The sequence below is a fragment of the Oncorhynchus mykiss genome, chromosome 12 (assembly GCF_057628025.1).
Source record: "Oncorhynchus mykiss isolate SJ-2025 chromosome 12, ASM5762802v1, whole genome shotgun sequence".
In the NCBI taxonomy this organism is placed as follows: domain Eukaryota; kingdom Metazoa; phylum Chordata; class Actinopteri; order Salmoniformes; family Salmonidae; genus Oncorhynchus; species Oncorhynchus mykiss.
This window is the reverse complement of record NC_143033.1, coordinates 69057706-69075007: the sequence shown is the minus strand read 5'-3', so window position 1 is coordinate 69075007 and position 17302 is coordinate 69057706. Positions and strand designations below refer to the sequence as shown.

Sequence of the window (17302 nt, the reverse complement as noted above, 5' to 3'; positions counted from 1 at the left end):
AGACTACAGTACATTACACAATTGTCTTTATTTATTCTTCCTAGGGCTACAATTCTCTTTCTTTATATATTCCTGAAGGGGTTTTCTTTATTTTTACTATATTCTATATTGTGAAATAATAGTGAAGACATCACAACTTTGAAATAACACATATGGAATCATGTAGTAACCAAAAAAGTGTTAAGCAAATCCAAATTGATTTTAGTCAAAAATATGCCTAGTCAAATCTTATCCAGCTGGGACAATAGAGAGAGAGTCGTCAACATTCATGTAGTGCTTGATGAACAGAGCAACAAATCTCTGGCCAAGACAGCGTTTTTGAATCTCTTCAACATCAATGACAACTCTGCTCCATATACCATGAAGACCTGTTCTGGGGTAACAGAGACTTCAGGCAGGAGAGCCGTCAAGTTCATGGTGGAGTCTATAGACGGACACATGCAGCTCACTCTCCCTACTCTGATAGACTGTGACATGATGCCAGACGATAGGCCATGCAGGTCATGAACTGTCTCACATCACTTCGCAGGACTTTTGACAAAAAGCCTGACACAAAATGTCATTTTATTCTTCATGCAAAAGATGGGAGACAAAGAACACTGGTATCTGTCCATATTTGGTGTTCACTATCCACAAAAGCCTGAACATACAAGAGTAGTGTTTGACTCCAGTGCTAAGCGTCAACGAGTGTCACTTAACAACGTTCTGCTCAGTGGTCCAGACTTAAAAAACACACTCTTGGGCGTCCTAATGCGCTTCCGCAAGGATTGTATTGCACTAACGGCAGATGTGTAACAAATGATTTACTGTTTTGGTGTACGTGAGGATCACAGAGATTACTTAAGGTTTCTCTGGTATGAAGACAACAACCCAGATAGAAAACATAACTGAGTACAGGATGAACACCCCAGTCTCCTTGTCTACCACTCAAAGAAGAGAGCTGCACATCTTCTCGGATGCCTCTACAGTAGCCATAGGAGTGGTAGCCTACCTGAGAGTTATTGACTCTGAAAGGTCAATGCCATGTTGGATTTATCTTGGGGAAATCAAAATTGGCCCCTCAGCCGGCCAACACTATCCCACGCCTAGAACTGTGTGAGGCTGTGCTAGCTGTTGAGATGTATGAACTGATCAGAGTTTTACACAAACAGTAAGATAGTTCTCGGTTACATCCACAATGTCACCAAAAGATTCTATGTGTATGTTGCCAATAGGGTAACTCACATCAGGAATTCTACCCATCCAGTGGTGTTATGTAAACACCAACAGCAGTCCAGCAGACCATGCAACCAGGCCCATACTAGCTGTGCTCTTAAAGCACACCAGTTGGTTCTCATGTCCACCTTTCCTGACCCAAGCAAACTCAAGTGAGTCTGAGACAATCAATCCTGACCTTGTAGAGCCTCACACAGATCACAAAGATTCAAGCAGACGTCACTGCCTTTGCCACTAAGATTTCTGAAGCTCAACTCGGCCCTCATCGCTTTGAGAGGTTCTCAAGCTGGAAAGCTCTCAATCAAGCCACAGCACGACTCATTCATGTTGCCAGATCCTTCTATGAAGGTGCGGACGACACCAACTGCAGAGGCTGGCATGACTGCAGTAAACCATGCAGTACAAGTGAGTTGTCACAAGCCAAAACAGCAATCATTCACTGTGTGCAACATGAATCCTTCAAAAAGGAATTCAAATGCCTTGAAAAATTAAAAGAGTTCCTAAAATAATGTACACTCAAAAAGCTGAACCCAGTGAATGATGAGGATGGATTGCTGAGGGTGGGAGGCTGCTTATTCTCTTCTTACATTGTCACAAGACGGAAAATATCCTCTCATCATCACATCATGTTGCCGCTCTGCTGGTAAGACATTATCACAAGCAAGTGGCTCACCAGGGCCGTCATTTTTCAGATGGAGCTTGTAGAAAAGGCCCATGGAGTTGGTGGAATACTCCTTTAATTCATTGCCATTTACTCAGCGGGACCAGGGCGCTCTAATTAGGTCAGGTGGAAATGTCCGACAGATCTCAACTCCATAAAAGGAGGAAATTGCCATCGCCTGATCTCGCTGCTTTCTCTTCCTTAACTCCATCTGATCCAGAAGTTCTGTGCGTCCATGAATCCACGTAAGTCCACCGACTATGTTACCTTTCATCTGAATTATCTGTGGCGATCGGGAGAGTGGGCCATTCAGTTATTGTTTATAGGTTTTACCGCGGAGCGCGGCTTGGAGCGCACGCTTCAAACATATTGTGTAATGTGAATTGTCAATGATCACGGCCCTACGGATCCTCATAGGCCAATTATGCAACCGATATGGTTCATATGTATTGAAATTGATTATATGTACACATGAAGATAATTGAAAGAGTGAAATGAGAAACGTCATTGTTTGCTAACTGATAGACTTTGATCATGGGGATTATAGATTGTATAACCATTCCCTGTTTGTATTCTTTCATGATTTATGATAAATAGTTACGAGCCTAAATGTCTCGCGGATGATTACTATTGACTTAATGAACTAAACTGTTGACCTCCCTAACTTGTGTTAATAATGAATGATATGATTTGATCTTTGATTATGAATCTGATTGGATACATGTTATTTGTTTCCTTTGTGATGCAGCACAGACTACTCAGTAAATATACCACTTTATGGTTAAAGGAATTCCTGCCTCAGTCTCATCCATTCCTCTGTCACCTGACACGTGACCACCTGTTCACCTTCACTGTCAGTCATCCTACCTGTCCAGCTACTCACACAGATTCCACTAATCTTTCAATGGTCCTTTGAGCCGGATGATGACTGAACCAAAGACAGGTGAAAAGGAAATGGAGGCGGAGAGGGAAGAATTGTCTCCACTGGAAGGAAGAAGAGAGGAGGAGAGAGCAGCTGAGGGAAAGGTCTTGGAACAAAGGAAATATCCAGGAGCTAAGCCTAAAGCAACAAAGGCTTCATCCTCAATCACCAGCAGCACCAGAAGAACCAGGCAAGCACCTGGTTATCTTTCGGATTATGTGGTCAAGTTTCCGACATCAAAGGGCAAGCCCACCAGAGATCAAAGTGTTGATGGATCAACTATATGTTTCAGCCATCAACCATCCCCTCTGAGCCAAGGACTGGAAACTGCTTTGGAGCAGGAAAGTGGTCTACATGAAGAACCTATGGAGGAGGTAACTCCCACCGCACAGGTCGACCAGCTTCCTGAGGCAGGCTCCACTCAATCAATCAATCAATCAAATTTATTTTATATAGCCCTTCGTACATCAGCTGATATCTCAAAGTGCTGTACAGAAACCCAGCCTAAAACCCCAAACAGCAAGCAATGCAGGTGAAGAAGCACGGTGGCTAGGAAAAACTCCCTAGAAAGGCCAAAACCTAGGAAGAAACCTAGAGAGGAACCAGGCTATGTGGGGTGGCCAGTCCTCTTCTGGCTGTGCCGGGTGGAGATTATAACAAAACATGGTCAAGATGTTCAAATGTTCATAAATGACCAGCATGGTCGAATAATAATAAGGCAGAATAGTTGAAACTGGAGCAGCAGCACAGTCAGGTGGACTGGGGACAGCAAGGAGTCATCATGTCAGGTATTCCTGGGGCATGGTCCTAGGGCTCAGGTCCTCCGAGAGAGAGAAAGAAAGAGAGAATTAGAGAGAGCATATGTGGGATGGCCAGTCCTCTTCTGGCTGTGCCGGGTGGAGATTATAACAGAACATGGCCAAGATGTTCAAATGTTCATAAATGATCAGCATGGTTGAATAATAATAAGGCAGAACAGTTGAAACTGGAGCAGCAGCACAGCCAGGTGGACTGGGGACAGCAAGGAGTCATCATGTCAGGTAGTCCTGGGGCATGGTCCTAGGGCTCAGGTCCTCCGAGAGAGAGAAAGAGAGAAGGAGAGAATTAGAGAACGCACACTTAGATTCACACAGGACACCGAATAGGACAGGAGAAGTACTCCAGATATAACAAACTAACCCTAGCCCCCCGACACATAAACTACTGCAGCATAAATACACTCACTCCTTAACTTATGGGAAATCATCGAAGCACTCTAGACGGAGTGGGAGTTCGACCAGTGGATACCCCTTTGGGAGTGGCCATGGCAGCCGCCATTCACTAGCCCTCAGCGATTCACAGACCGCTGTCCTACAAGAGAGGATGAAACTATTAGCTTTGGAAGAAATTGAGCGTCAGATTGAGGAGGAACGACAGGCTGATGAACGATGTCACCAATTGGATGTGCAGGCCCGTAGAGCTCTACAGGAACGGGAATTCATTGCCAAGGACCTGGCACAGCAGCGAAGGCACCGTCAAGCCAGAAGGGAATTGGAGGAGGCACGGATGGTATCATCCTTCCTGGAGAGGAACGAACAGGGAGTTGACCTGACCACCCCTCCACATGGACCTGAACTGTCTGCCTTTCTTTCCCAATCTGCCCCTCTGGTACAGCATGGCACACAGTCCCCGGAGGCTCCGCGGTCAACAGCCAACACGGAGCACGGGAGACAGGCCGCTCCGCCAACGCCCTCTATGCCAGTGACACAAGTTAGCATTCCTCCATCTGGACAAAGCATCACTCCTTCGCCTTTCCACCAATTACCAACCAAGGCAAATCGTTCCTTTCGTCCAGGGCCAGACCAGTCCTCAAACAACAGGTCGGAGGGCTCTCGCCCAATTCCGGCTGCCACAAATGGTGGGTCTGGGAAAGTAGGGGACCGGCCCAATGAGGCCACAGTGGGATCATCAGAAGTCCCGGGTTTATCCTTCACGCAACCAGAAGAGGGAGCCAACATTATGAAACTTCTAGTAGCCTCAGCCTATGGAATTCCCAGACCCAAACTGCCATACTTTGAAAACGGAAAGGAGAGTGAATTTGTCCTTTTGGAAATGGCATTGGAGAGCCTACTGGGTATTCACAGTCATCTGTCAGAACGCTACAAATACCAAGTACTACTGGATCATTTGCGGTTTCCCAGTGCATACAGGCTGGCCCAATCCTTTATGCACTCCGCAACACCATACACTGCTGCTCTCCAGGCCCTGAAGGTGAGATATGGTGAGCCACGTCAGCTAGTCCAGAATGAACTAAACAACATCCTGAACACATCTCCAATTAAAATGGGAGACCATGCTGCCTTCCAAGAATTCTCCCTGGCTGTCCAATCCCTGACCTCGATGCTCCAATCCGTTGAAGGAGAAGACGGGAACGAGCTGAAATGTGGCTCCCACGTGGACAGGCTTCTTAGCAAACTTCCAGTGTACCTCAGAGACAGTTTCATTGAACATTGTTTGAATAAGGGCATCCTGAAAGAGGGCTCGAGAAGCACCTATGCTCTTAGAGACCTGGCCGCATGGTTGGAGGTGAAGGCGAAGAGCATCGCTCACCAGGCCACAATCTCAGCCATAGCCACCGGGGGAAGGAAGGAATTTGAACACCAGGAGGGACAGAAAAGGCCAAATCCCACTACCATGTACTTAAATAGTGAGGCCCGGGAGGAACCCGGGAAGAAGACCCCTCTCAAGAGCAAGAACATCAAATTCCAGCCTTACTGCCCATATTGCAATAGTAAGGGGCACTTCCTTGGCTCATGCCCCAGGGTAAAAAAGCTCACTCAAACTCAATTGAAGGCCTGGATCACTTCAGGCGAGCGATGCTACAAGTGTGCCCGTAGCCATAAGGCGGAGACCTGCACATTGAGGAAACCCTGCAACCACTGTAAAGGAATCCATCTCACCGTGTTGCATGATCTAATTCCGCAAGCACAGAAGGAGCAGAATATGCTCATGGTAGGAGCTGCAAAGGAGCTGTACCTCGACCAGCAGAACCGGTCTCCAAGGGTCATGTTGAAGGTGGTCAAGGTCACTCTGAAAAGTGAAGGGAGAAGCATTGATACATTCGCTGTTCTAGATGATGGGTCAGAAAGAACAATCATTCTCACGGCGGCCACCCGTCAGCTTAACCTGGAGGGGACCCCCGAGACCCTTAATCTCAGAACGTTGCGACATGATGTTATCCAAATGAAAGGCTCTGCTGTAACATTTAGCATTTCACCTTCAGGAAACAGGGACGTGGCCTATAACATCACCAATGCCTTCACGGCAGATGGCTTGAATCTCGCAGAGCACTCCTGCCTGGTAAGTCTTCTACAGAAACAATATCCTCATCTACGAGGATTGCCTCTTCCTAACCTGGCCAGAGTAGCGCCACTTATCCTGATTGGGTCAGACCACCCACATCTCGTTACCCCGACTGAGCCTATACGAGCTGGACCAGAAGGAGGGCCCATTGCTGTCCATACATCCTTGGGTTGGGCTGTGCAAGGTCCATCCCATCTACTTCTCTCCACCCAAGCTGTACAGTCACAGCAAGTCCTCTTCACCAGAAGCAATCCAGATGCAGCCACTAACCTCCTGCGGAATGTTGAGATGCTCTGGAAGATGGACACATTCTCCAACCGGAAGCTACAGGAGGTCACTCGCTCGAAACATGACTCCTATGCATTAGACCTCCTGGAGAAGAGCACCACCACCACTGAAATGGATGGCGTTTGCAGGTATGCAACCCCACTGCTACGGGTGCCCAACCATCCTCCTCTGGCAACCACGACACGGGCTGTACTCCCACTACTGCGTGGAACGGAGCGACGCCTGGTGAAGAATCCTGAGCTTGCAGAAGTTCATAACCGAGAGATTCATAACCTTGTGAAGGCAGGCTTTTCCCAACCAGAGAACGAGTGGCCGACAGCCCCCAGGCGTACGGCCCCTCCGCAACCAACTGAAGCTTATGAGTTAAGGAGGTCCGCCCAATGCTACAGCATTTCTACGGAACCAACAACGGCTCTCCCTGACCTAACACAATCCCAAACACTGCCGGATCTGATCACTGCCACAAACCAGACCTCAGATGGGGTGGCTTCTATACCTACCTCCCTCGCGGCAGAGACACTACTCCAGCAAGCACAAGCAGTTAGCTTCCCTGAGGAGTTAAAAGCTCTGAAAGCCGGTAGGGAAGTGGCTAAGGACAGCCATCTTCTCTCTCTTGCCCCAGAATATGATCCAATCCTTGGAGTGATCAGAGTCGGAGGGAGGCTGCGCCAAGCAGAGGTTTTGGACCCAGATGCTATCCACCCAATTATCATTGACTCCAAACCCTTGGGATATCTCTCTGCAGACATCGCTGACCCCGATCCGGTTACACTGAATATGCTCTTGATGGGACGCCGAGATGCGTCACTTCCTCAAGCCATGTATGCTGATACCAACCTCGTAGGCAGACGCCGGTGGCGACACAGCCAAATCTTAGCTGACCATTTTTGGGCCCGATTCATTCGGGATTACCTACCAAGTCTACAGCACAGAGGGAAATGGCGGAGAGAAATGGCCAGCCTGGAAACTGGCCAAGTAGTAATGATGGTGGACCCTCAGCTGCCTCGAGCCTCCTGGCCGGTGGGCCGTATAACTAAGACTATGCCTGGGACCGATGGTCGTGTTAGATCAGTGAAGAACCGGACATATATCCGGCCAGTTGCCCGACTAATTCCTCTCCCTGAGATGACAGAGGACGGGTAGCAATGAGCCTTTTTTGAGGAGTGTGGAATTTAACAAATTTCCGGGGTGGCTGTAGAAAAGGCCCATGGAGTTGGTGGAATACTCCTTTAATTCATTGCCATTTACTCAGCTGGACCAGGGCGCTCTAATTAGGTCAGGTGGAAATGTCCGACAGATCTCAACTCCATAAAAGGAGGAAATTGCCATCGCCTGATCTCGCTGCTTTCTCTTCCTTAACTCCATCTGATCCAGAAGTTCTGTGCGTCCATGAATCCACGTAAGTCCACCGACTATGTTACCTTTCATCTGAATTATCTGTGGCGATCGGGAGAGTGGGCCATTCAGTTATTGTTTATAGGTTTTACCGCGGAGCGCGGCTTGGAGCGCACGCTTCAAACATATTGTGTAATGTGAATTGTCAATGATCACGGCCCTACGGATCCTCATAGGCCAATTATGCAACCGATATGGTTCATATGTATTGAAATTGATTATATGTACACATGAAGATAATTGAAAGAGTGAAATGAGAAACGTCATTGTTTGCTAACTGATAGACTTTGATCATGGGGATTATAGATTGTATAACAATTCCCTGTTTGTATTCTTTCATGATTTATGATAAATAGTTACGAGCCTAAATGTCTCGCGGATGATTACTATTGACTTAATGAACTGAACTGTTGACCTCCCTAACTTGTGTTAATAATGAATGATATGATTTGATCTTTGATTATGAATCTGATTGGATACATGTTATTTGTTTCCTTTGTGATGCAGCACAGACTACTCAGTAAATATACCACTTTATGGTTAAAGGAATTCCTGCCTCAGTCTCATCCATTCCTCTGTCACCTGACACGTGACCACCTGTTCACCTTCACTGTCAGTCATCCTACCTGTCCAGCTACTCACACAGATTCCACTAATCTTTCAGAGCTATTCGAGCAGCAGGCTTCTGGATTATTGGGAGCAAACGTCTGGTCTCTGGTATCATTCACAAGTGTGTCACCTGCTGTAAAGTTAGAGGGAGGATACTTGACCAAAACAAGGCTGACTTACAGACAGACTCACATCTGAACCACCATTCACCAGCGCTGGAGTTGATGTGTTTGGACCATGGAATGTCATAACTCGTAGCACTAGAGGTCAGGCCAGGTCGCATTTGGAAAGGAGAACTTGTTCTCAACTGGCCTACCTGGTTAAATAAAGGTGAAATTAAAAAAATAAAAGAGGTGGTAGTGCAGACTCCAAGCGCTGGGTGGTGCTCTTTCCATATATGTCTACTAGAGCTGTCCATATTGACCTCATCGAATCCATGTCCACATCCAGATTCATCAGTGCACTAAGGCGTTTTTTGTCTATCCCGTGGTCCAGCAAAAGTGCTATGCTCTGATTGAGGTTCAAACTTCATAGGTGCCTGCAAGGAACTCGGAATAGAAACAAATGACTCAGAACTGACTAAATACCTCTCAGACAAGGGATGTACTTAAATATTTAATCCCCCACACTCGTCTCAAATGGGTTGTTCTTGGGAGAGACTCATTGGGGTTGCCAAATGCTATGCTGTTTCAGACGTGCTCCACTCATCTCACACATGAGGTCTTGAGCACTCTTATGGAAATAATCAATGCGAGAACCCTCACGTCAATGTTAACCGACCCTGACATGCCTGCCATTCTCACACCCTCAATGTAACTGACACAAGAGGCCAGCACTTCCTGAGCCCCTTCTGGATACTTCAGCATGAACAACCTTAATGGAAAACAGTGGAACAAGTCCAGTGTATCGCTGACACCTTTTGGAAAAGATGGAGACAGGAGTACCTGACAACGCTGCAGAGACGCAGAAAAGACAAATGTAAAAGTGGGAGATGTTGTCTTATTGAAAGACAGTCAGGTGCACAGAAATGACTGACAAAAAGGTTAGGAAAGTAGAACAAAAAATTGTCAAGCAAGAGGCTGCTAACGTGTTTCTGAGACCAATCTCAGAGATTGTTGTTCTTCTTTTTGAAGCATCCTAGAGACAAAATATACATTTTTATAAAAGGACATTATTTGTTTCTTGATACATGTTTTATTTCATAACGGCACAATTTCTTTATAACAGGCGGGGAGTGTGCTGCCATCCTGTTAGAAGGTAACATATTATTTTATTACGGTGGTTAAAACTGATTTTCATTGTGTCCCATGGTGTTTGTCGCCTCCTATTGGAGCTTTCTGGTACTTAGACTGTACGGAAACAGAAAGTAGAATAGAGTCGTCTTTCTGCACGCAGAGAGATGCAGCTAAAAGCAACGCTACGGTGCTGTTCTTTCTGTGCAGTTATTTCTTGTTACGCTTCAGCACCAGAAAATATTTATTTGTAAATTAGATTCAAGCATATTGCTAGTGATGATAATATTATTATTGATAGAATTGCTTGCAATGTTAGTTGGTTGCATTTACTCACACAAATTGCCTTGCCTTTCATGTATGCCGTCAGCTGTATTAGTTTGCTCTCGTGCTTCATTAAACGAATTGTAAAAATACAATACTGTAGTTTTCTTACTGTTTCTAGTGTAATATGCTTTGTTATTGTACAGAGGTGTTTGCACATTATTAGAGTAGTGAACGAGTTGGCTAGTTGCAACTCATATGGTAATTGTCGTCTGGTTTGGCATCATGCCAGACATATGGTACCTTGGCATGTGCGTTGTATTTAAACGTTTTCAACATATTAAATCCAGAAAAGTCACGCCTTGGGAGTTTTATTGAAGATTTAGTTGTTAGCTATCTGTCTAGTTTTGCATAGGAATGCAATTCCAGGGCAGAATAGAGAGACTGAAATGAATGAAATACCCTAATCCCAAACTATGTTCAATGTCATCAGCAATTTCCAGTGACAAATGCTCAGTCTGACGCCTTTAGTCTATGGTTTTCACAGCCCTATAGTAATAATGCAAGTTATATCAACTTAAAAAGGGTGTATTTACAACCTCTGGGGTATAACATGTTGGGCAAAGTGGTATAGGAGAGTCTGACATGACCCCTAACTTGAGTTCAGTCTTCGCCAATGAGAACCAAGAGGGACACTGCTCTGTATTTCATGACAGGGAAAGGCCTCGATTCTACCCATATGATGTGGATCATTGTCAGGTTGTTTGATACAGTGAATTCGGAAAGTATTCAGACCCCTTGACTTTTTCCATATATTGTTACATTACACCTTTGTTACATTACACCTTATTCTAAAAATCAATAATCATTGATCTACAAATAACACCACACAATGACAAAGTGAAAACAAGTTTTTAGACATTTTTGCAAATGTATTAAAAATAAAAACAGAAATACCAAGACATTTCCTAGAGCTGGCCGCCCGGCCAAACTGAGCAATCGGGAGAGAAAGCCCTTGGTTATGAAGGTGACCAAGAACTTAAATGTCACCATGACACTCTGACAGACCTCCAGAGTTCCTCTTTGGAGATGGAAGAACCTTCCAGAAGGACAACCATCTCTGCAGCACCCCACCAATCAGGCCTTTATGGTAGAGTGGCCAGACAGAAGCCACTCCCCAGTAAAAGGCACATGACAATCCGCTTGGAGTTCGCCAAGAGGCACCTATTGGAGTAAGAACATGAGAAACAAGATGATCTGATCTGATGAAACCAAGTTTGAACTCTTGGCCTGAATGCCAAGCATCACTTCTGGAGGAAACCTGACACCATCCCTACGGTGAAGCATGGTGGTGGCAGCATCACATGGTGGGGTTGTTTTTCAGCAGCAGGGACTAGGAGACTAGTCAGGATCGAGGGAATGATGAACAGAGCAAAGTACATAGAGATCCTTTATGAAAACCTGCTCCAGAGAGCTCAGGACCTCGGACTGGGGCGAAGGTTCACATTCCAGCAGGACAATGACCCTAACCACACAGCCAAGACAACGCAGGAGTGGCATCAGGACAAGTCTCTGAATGTCCTTGAATTGCCCAGCCAGAGCCTGGACTTGAACATATTGAACATCTCTGGAGAGACCTGAAAATAGCTGTGCAGCGACGCTCCCCATCCAACTTGACAGATCTTGAGAGGTACTACAGAGAAAAATGGGAGAAACTCCCCAAATACAGGTGTGCCAAGCCTGTAGCGTCATACCCATGAAGACACTAGGCTGTACTCGGTGCCAAAGGTGCTTCAACAACGTACTGAGTAAAGGGTCATAATACTTATGTAAATGTGTTATTTCAGTTTTAAATTTGTAATTCATTTTCAAACATTTCTCAAAACCAGTTTTAGCTTTCTTGTTAAAAAAAACAACGCTCAGGAAATATATTTTTGGGGTAGGCACAAAACTCCCTCCATACTTCCATTTTTTTTACCAGCACTGGTTACCTTCAGATGAGTTCTGTGACATTAATGGGGAGTTTAGAGCAAAACGAGAATCTCCACGTTCCACAGTGGGTTCACATTAATTTGTAGTCCAAACGGTTTTGACCTACGAACAGAAGTTGGCACATTGATGGTACCGACATCAGACAAGTCCTTTGACACTTGTGGGGGTCGTAGAGCAAAAGGAAGAGCATTATCATATCGTGTAAGTCTCTCCTTTCCATAGAGTGGCCAATATCCCCATCGGGAGAATGAAAATATTTGGCATGGGTCCCCAGATCCTCAAAAAGTTATACAGCAGAGATCATCCTGACCGCTTGCATCACTTCCTGGTATGGCAACTGCTCTGCATCTGGCCGTAAGGGTAGTACGCACGGTCCAGTACATCGCCGGAGCCAAGCTTCCTGCCATCCAGGACCTATGTACTAGGCGGTGTCAGAGGAAAGCCCAAAAAATGGTCAAAGACTTCAGACACCCAAGTCATAGACTGTGATCTCTGCTACTGCACTGAACGCGGTACTGTACTTGAGCTCCTAGTCTAGGACCAAAAGGCTCATTAACAGCTTCTACCCCCAAGCCATAAGACTGCTGAACAATTAATAAAATGGCCGCGTGGTGACAACCCCCCCATTTGTTTTTACACTGCTGTCACTCGCTCTTTATTATCTGTGCATAGTAACTTTACCCCTACCTACATGAACAAATTACCCCCAGACATTGACTTGGTACCCCCTGTCTACACCATCGTTATTTTATTGTGTTACTTTTTATAATCTTTTACATTAGTTTATTTGTTCAATATGTTCTTAACTGACTTTCCTAGTAAAATAAAGACATGAAGAGGACTATTGCATTCATTGTGAAGTTAAGGGGTCGTTGTTCTACCTGTCTTAGAAACGTTTGAGCTCTCACAAGACCAGCTATGAGTTACTTTCTTTCAACCTGCCTCCCATGAAGGAACACTCGAAACATGCTGAGAGAGAAGTGGAGCACACGAAAAGAGAAATCCGGTCTTGCGGTTCACTAGGCAAAACTTTCCCAAATTCATTCATTTTAACTCCTAATTTAGCGAAACACCCTTTCACTTTTTGTACATCCTTTCAAGCCTCACTATTTAAATTCACCCGCAGATATGGGATCAGAACACAAACCACATTCTCACTGGAGGAAAATTGAAATTTACTGGCAACAGGTGAGTCAACAATATGCTATCATTTGATAATTGATTCAGGATACAAATAATTAATTATTTTCAGGATTATATTCGACTAACAATGATCATCTGCTACAGATCATCTAACTACAATAAGAATGACACTTCAGACTGTCACTTGGATGAGCGCCTTCCTCTGCCTCGCGCAAGTTTGCTCAATGCCCATGCCTTGCCAGCTACAAGGACAGCTGGTGCGAATAACCCACAACCTACTGAGAGACATGGTACATTTATTAAATTACTTTTGTCTTGAGAAGTATTATCCAACAATGTTTAACTGAATAGCACAACGTGATTGCGGTGTTTTCTCTAACTTTCAGGGGGGTAATTTTCCTCTGGAGTGCCTGCAGGAGAAAGTCTTCGTGGCATTCCCAGCCACCGCATTTGCAACCTCCGGTGCGCCACAGGTAAGGGCAAGCGAGTACATCCGAGTGTTCTTTACAGCATGAAAGAGTATTTGCAGCCGTTAGGATAAGAAAGTAGAAAACTTTAAACTGCCATATATGTTATTTGAAATTATTGTTGTTGTCCGTTTCAGTTGAGCAGCAGTGGTGCTATGGCTATTTATGAGACATTGAAGAACATCGACACATTGTTTGGAGCTGACGACCTGCCTACTAAGTGGGACCAACAGAAGTTGGAGAATTTTCAGAATATTGTATACCGCCAGATTGAAGAGAGCAAATGTGTGAGTTACTATGCCAACATAGGTTAACTGTTTAATTGTGGTATTGTGGCATTTTTATTATTATTCATCGCCTGCCTTTTTCTTTCTGGCAGATGATGGGCAGTGTGGATACAAGTGATTATCTCATCAGGACAGAAGGACTGAAGACGTACTTTGGGAACATTGCAGCAGTCCTAAAAGAAAAGGTAGACTATAGGTTAAACACAAATATACCATGTTTTGATCATATCTCTACATTGGACAATATTACCCTACATTGCCCTAACAGTTTATTTGTATTTTCACAGAATTTCAGTTACTGCGCCTGGGAAGTGGTTCGAAAAGAGCTCCTGTACAGCCTACAGTTCATTCTGGAACACAACTCTGATAGCCTTCTGTGGGCCAACAGAACATGAATTTGAACTTGCAGAACTTTTTTACAATTGTGTTTTACGATTGTGCTTGATTTTAAAAGCCTACTCTTCTACAATCATCTAATGTGGAACGTCAAATAGCTATATTAAATCTGTATTTATTTATTTAACAAGGTTATTTATTTATGTATGCCTATTATTCATTTATTGATTCATCTATTTGAAAATATGTTGCTCTTTTTCAATTGTTAAATTAATAAACATTTCTATAGTTAATTTGTTGATAGGCATACAATGTTGTTCTATCAATGCCATGATCAGTTCGTTGTTGCAAAGTTTCATAAGATAAATACTTAATATTAATATAAAAGCTGCATAATCAGAAGCCTACATCTCCAATTAACGTCTTCGTCATCATCACATCACCATCAGCAACAGCATCATTATATGAGTCTATATATCAGACTTTCTTACTCATTCACATTAGGCCAAACTCACACATCATCGTCATCATTTTCGTCGTCTTGGTAAGCGCCCAATAAAGGTTAATCTAGGGCACATACCCTTTTATCAACTAGAAATGACCAAATTGTAAAAAGTTTGAATTTACCGAATCAATCTAATAAGAATGAACCGCATGAGAGAAAAGGAAAAGTGAAGACAATGCCACCGCCCTCTACTCTCGATTTTAGAGGCGGGTCGGCTTCAGCCTTCATTCAACACTACCAGTTAACTACCAGTCACTCTGTCAATGGAATGTGTTTAATTATAAAAAATGTGCCATATTAACACTGAACAGTCATGCTTCAGATTGATCTACCCGATTAAAAGAAAGTCACCACAGACTTAACGTGTGAGCAAAATATGATCGCTGTTCCTCGCCTATTGAAACAAGTTTCTGGTTAACCCTACACAGAATCTAAAAGATGTGGTGAGCAATGTCCACAATATTGACCATGGCCCTCATTTACTAAGATGAAGCCCTGCACCATTGTATAAATAGGCTACTGTTTTTTTTTTGTGTGTTTCATATTCAATATTGCTTGCTGAATAACTGCTGTCTGACCTCATGAAATGCATTGCTCCAATGCAATTCTCTGCAAATACATGTATGAAAACTGTTATCTTGCTGGGCAAAAAACATTCTTATTAATTTTACAATAGCATAATTAAGAATCAACCACTGAAAAGTTGGATTTATAAAGAGAAGCGAAAGCCTGAACCATGCAGCCTGCTTCACCACAAAGCTACTTCATCATTATTATAGAAGATGGACAACTTTAGCAATGTAGGTATCATATCGAATCAAGATTAATCAATCATTTCGAAAGTCTGCTACACTTAAATGATATAAAAAGAAACATGGTTCTATTGAGTATCTGCCTGACTCTGTTCGGCCGAGGCACAGCAGGCTCCGATTGGTGCAGGTGGACGCAGTTCACGCACCAACCCGCTAAATTTTGCACCAGTCCGCTCTTTGGGGAACACAATTTACATCTCAATTTTAGGCCTACATTTATTTTATTTCATTATAACACATTTTATTTAACCAATGCGTTCACTATCTGTACCACAACGTTTAATGTAAGGTTACTATTCCAATACAGTTCATTTTTTGACATAGATATGACTTTATTTCAGAGTGGACACGTTCCAGCTCTGTGTCTAAAGGAAAAGTCGAGCGCATGTTTCCACCGCATGTTTACAAGAACACACAGGCAGGATACACTTCAGTATCATATAGCAAGATTTTGATAGCCTAAACTATAGTATATGATTTTTACCATTTCAAAATGATAAATTGGAAGTTTAACCATGGAATTTATGAGACACCCTAATGCCTAAAACCCTGTTTTCTATCATGCAGGGCGAGGACCTCTCTGTGGTTGCATTAGAGGCTTCGGGATACATTGTCCAATTAAATAATGACCGTAGTCCTATCGCGTGGAACAAGGTAACGCTGAACCTGTTCATTAACAGATTACCTAGTTAAATAGAAATTAGAGGGATGCGTAAGTATGATCCCTCATGGTGTAAACTTAGCTATATTTGGGGGGCAGATAATAATTGGCACGGGTCTTTAAATTGTGATTTAATCTAAATCATTTTTTCATAATATTTTCAGAACATATCTTAAGACAGAACTAATTCACTGACCACCATTTAATGTTGTCTCCAGGTCGGGTGTGGTGTTGGGGCATCCTCTGGAGATGGAGGCTCGGTTACTTCAGGCAAGGCGTCATGAAAACATATTTCGACAAGCTGAGCACCGTCTTGAAACAAAAGGTGGGTCCAATATCAAATGTCATCGAAAAGAGGCTAAATTAATCATATGCAAGTTCTACATAACCGCAAACCGGATGAATTTTGCTGCCACAACTCACATGTGAAACATGGAACTTCCAAATGCCGTTTTTGCCGTCGGATGCGTTGGCGCAGCACCTGCTGTGGTTGAGTTAACTTAAAAAATGCATGTCTTGTTTGCATACCAGCAACACAGCGCATGCGCATGTGAGATCGTGGGGTTGAGGTTCGCTTCAAAAATTCCTCGACTGCAGAGTCAAGCGGTGACGAATCGACTGCAGAGTCAAGCAGTGAGGAAGAAGCGGTCTGTTGGACAAACCACATCATCATCAGAGACGTGTGACATGTACCTGAGGCTGGCTAATAGATTGCTGAATGATATATTTACTGACTGACTGATTTATTTATATGTGAAGGCTATGTATTTATTTATTCCTTTACCATTTTATACTAAAATTAAAAGAAAAAAACATACATCTATTATCATATTGTTTGTGTTAATTTACATATTCAGCCATCCATGCATTCATCCATTCAGACTTTCATGCATTAATTTGTTTACAGGCAATATGCAGTTCAAAACAACAGCATAGTGGTCACTCAACCCCTATTTTGGCAAATAGCTGAGTGATAGGTTTCAATAAAAGTAACCACTGTCAGAAAGATATTGATTCAAGTAATGACCATCCAAGAGTTCAACATTTAATTTTAACTACATTTTGAAGCTATACCATGTTTGTTTAGATGTACGTTGTTTCAAACAATGTCATAAAAAAGTATTTTGGGTTCTGTTGAGGTAAGACAGGTGAACGAAGCTCAAGAGGCATT

The 17302-nt window shown here is 43.6% G+C and overlaps 1 protein-coding gene and 1 pseudogene across 2 annotated transcripts in view; both read left to right on the top strand.

The window, feature by feature from the left end:
• The window catches only part of LOC149979348 (interferon a3-like), a 209741-nt pseudogene that overhangs the window by 179442 nt on the left and 12997 nt on the right, over positions 1-17302 (top strand). The gene's annotated exons all lie outside the window — the stretch shown is intronic.
• LOC110538045 (interferon alpha-7) lies at positions 13228-14262 on the top strand. The gene is made up of 5 exons (XM_021624607.3): positions 13228-13353; positions 13450-13536; positions 13668-13817; positions 13910-14002; positions 14105-14262. The coding sequence occupies exons 1-5, from the start codon at positions 13228-13230 to the stop codon at positions 14210-14212; spliced, it is 564 nt and encodes a 187-aa protein (XP_021480282.1). The 3' UTR covers positions 14213-14262.